Genomic DNA, 2,500 nt, shown 5'->3' with positions numbered 1-2,500 from the left:
TCTCTTTTCCCCCTCCTCTTTGCCTGCCCGGGTTGAGTTAGGTTAGGTTACGTGAGGTATATCTGCATCAATAGAGTATTAATTTTACTTTCCTCGCTTTCCTTCTCACCTCTTTCTCTGCCAGTCATTAGATTAGCTCAGGTTAAGTTACCAAGCTCCTCTTGGTCAACGAAGTGTGGTATTCCTCACGTATTTTCTTCTTTTCCTTCTTCTTTTTTCCTGTCAGTGGTTCCTTTTTCTTCTTCTTTAAGTCCTTTAACCACCGCCAGACTTCCTCCTCGGGCGTGAGTTATTTTTTCCACACACTTTTTGCTTTTTTTTCCCGCTGCCTTTTCTTAGCCATGTCTTGTGTTTTTTTTTTATTTTTTTCCTCTCGCTTCTTTCCCTCTTAAAGCTTCCTTCTCTCCTTCTTTCAACAAGCAGAAGCACAAGCTGGCTTCTCCACGTCTGTCTATATCCTTCGCCTCCTTGTTTCCCTCCCCCCCTCCCTCCCTGCCTCTCTCCCTCCCTCCCTTCCTTCCTTCCTTCCTCCCTTTCTACTCTCTCTCTCTCTCTCTCTCTCTCTCTCTCTCTCTCTCTCTCTTCTCTCTCTCTCTCTCTCTCTCTCTCTCCACATTTTTCCTCTCCATCCCTCTCTTCCCTGTCTTCCTCCCTCCGTATTTCCTCCTCCCTGCCTTCCTATTAATTTCCCCTTCCTCCTTTCCTCTCTTCTTCTTTCCCTCCTTTCTCTCCTGCTCTCCATTCTTCCTTTCTTCTCTTCTTCCTTCTTTCCTATCCTCCCTTCTTTCCCTTTCTTCTTCCCTCTTTCGTACTGTTTTATTTTTCCTTCTTTCTACCTCTCTCTCTACTTCTCTTCCTTTCTTTCCCCTTTTTTCCCTTCCATTCTAAATTTTCCTGTTATTTCTACCTTTTCCTACTCCTTCCTTCCGTTTCCTTTCTTTCCATGCTTCCTTGCCCTTTCCTCACCTCCCATTCACACACTTTTCCTACTCCTCCCCTCTCTCCTTTATCCCTCTCCTTCCTCCCATGTCCTTTCGTCTTCCTTCCTCCTATCCTTACCAGTTCCATCAGTCTTGTCATTCTCTGCCTCCTCTCGCTATTCATTCTGTCATCATCCTCCTACTCGTCCCCCTCCTCGTCTCCCGTTCAGGACTTACCGTGTCGCGAGGATGATGGTCATGCCTTGCTGCGCCTCGCCACCGCACCACCATCACAGCCACCGCCACAATGCCTCCCACGCCCGCCGCCACCACTATGACGGCAGACAGTAGCGCCACAAGAAAGTTTGCCTCGCCCTCCTTCGTTCCCACTGTCCCCCCACGTCAAGTCTCGGCGGCATTCCTGTGTAGGGGAAGTAGAAGCAGGTATTGGTGTGAGGTGGAGGAACGGAAGTAGCTTGATTGTTTTAGTTCTTCTTCTTCGACTTGTTTTCGTGTTTCGTGTTGGTTATTCGTTTTCTGTTGCTTCGCTTTTTTATGCTTATTTATTTATTTATTTATTATTATTTGATTTTTTCTAGTAATATTTATTCTGTTGGTGGTGGTGATGGTAGTAGTGGTAATGCTACTACTACTACTACTACTACTGGTACTAACAACTACTACTTACTACTACTACTACTACTACTACTACTACTACTACTACTGCCAATACTGCTACGTTTCGATAACAAGTAGCATCACCTTTTGGTAATCCTCCTCCTCCTCTTCCTTCTACTACTACAACTCCTATTCCTACTACTACTACTGCTACCACCATTACCGCCAATACAACAAGTGGCTTTTCGATTGTGATTTGCCCTTTGTGTGTGTCTGCCTGTCTGTCAGCGTGTCTGTGTGCGTGTCTGTGTGAAATGGCGAAATGCTCTGTCAATTACAATGGGAATGGCTTGGGATTCTGCATGTAGATTGCGAGGAAGGAGGAAGCGCCGTCCACCCTTCCACCCTCAGCTTGACAGACAGACATACACACTCTTAGCCACTCAGACCCAGCCACTCAGCCACTCACAGCGCCTCGCCAGACAACTCACTGATGCATTGACTCCTTTGAGTTCCCTGTAAGCGCGCCGTGCCTCCTCCCACTGCCTTACCCGCTGGAGCCTCGTAAAATAAGCGAAACATCACCGCGAATAACTAAACGGAGACTCACAATAGCCCCCACATCGTTTTCTCCCTCATCTTTTGTGTCACTTAAGCTTTTTTTCGGTTAAGGTAAAATTCATATACAAAAAGCGGAGTGTTATAAAATCGGGGATAATTTTTGCGTACAAGAAGCAGCGTTAAGAGTTAATAGGAAAGAATTACAACAGAAGAAAACTAAAAAATAAACGGAGACTCAGAATAGTTCCCCCTCGTTTTCTCTTTCGTGTAACTTATATTTTTATCCGTTTGAGGTAATAATTATGCATACAAAACAGTGTTATAAAGTCATAGCAAATTTTTTTTAAGTACAAGAAGCAACGTGAAGAGTTTACTGCAAAGAATTATAATAGAAATTTAAC

The 2,500-nt window shown here is 44.8% G+C and overlaps 1 protein-coding gene across 1 annotated transcript in view; it reads right to left on the bottom strand.

Moving 5' to 3' along the window:
* LOC135112110 (hemicentin-2-like) overlaps nucleotides 1-2,500 on the bottom strand; it is a 51,026-nt gene that overhangs the window by 5,024 nt on the left and 43,502 nt on the right. The window contains exon 11 of the mRNA XM_064026099.1: nucleotides 1,158-1,341. Within this exon, the coding sequence (XP_063882169.1) occupies nucleotides 1,253-1,341 (89 nt within the window). The 3' untranslated portion in view covers nucleotides 1,158-1,252. The remainder of the gene's footprint in view (nucleotides 1-1,157; nucleotides 1,342-2,500) is intronic.

Source organism: Scylla paramamosain, chromosome 23, assembly GCF_035594125.1.
Source record: "Scylla paramamosain isolate STU-SP2022 chromosome 23, ASM3559412v1, whole genome shotgun sequence".
Classification (NCBI taxonomy): Eukaryota; Metazoa; Arthropoda; class Malacostraca; order Decapoda; family Portunidae; genus Scylla; species Scylla paramamosain.
This window is presented reverse-complemented; position numbering and strand designations above follow the sequence as displayed.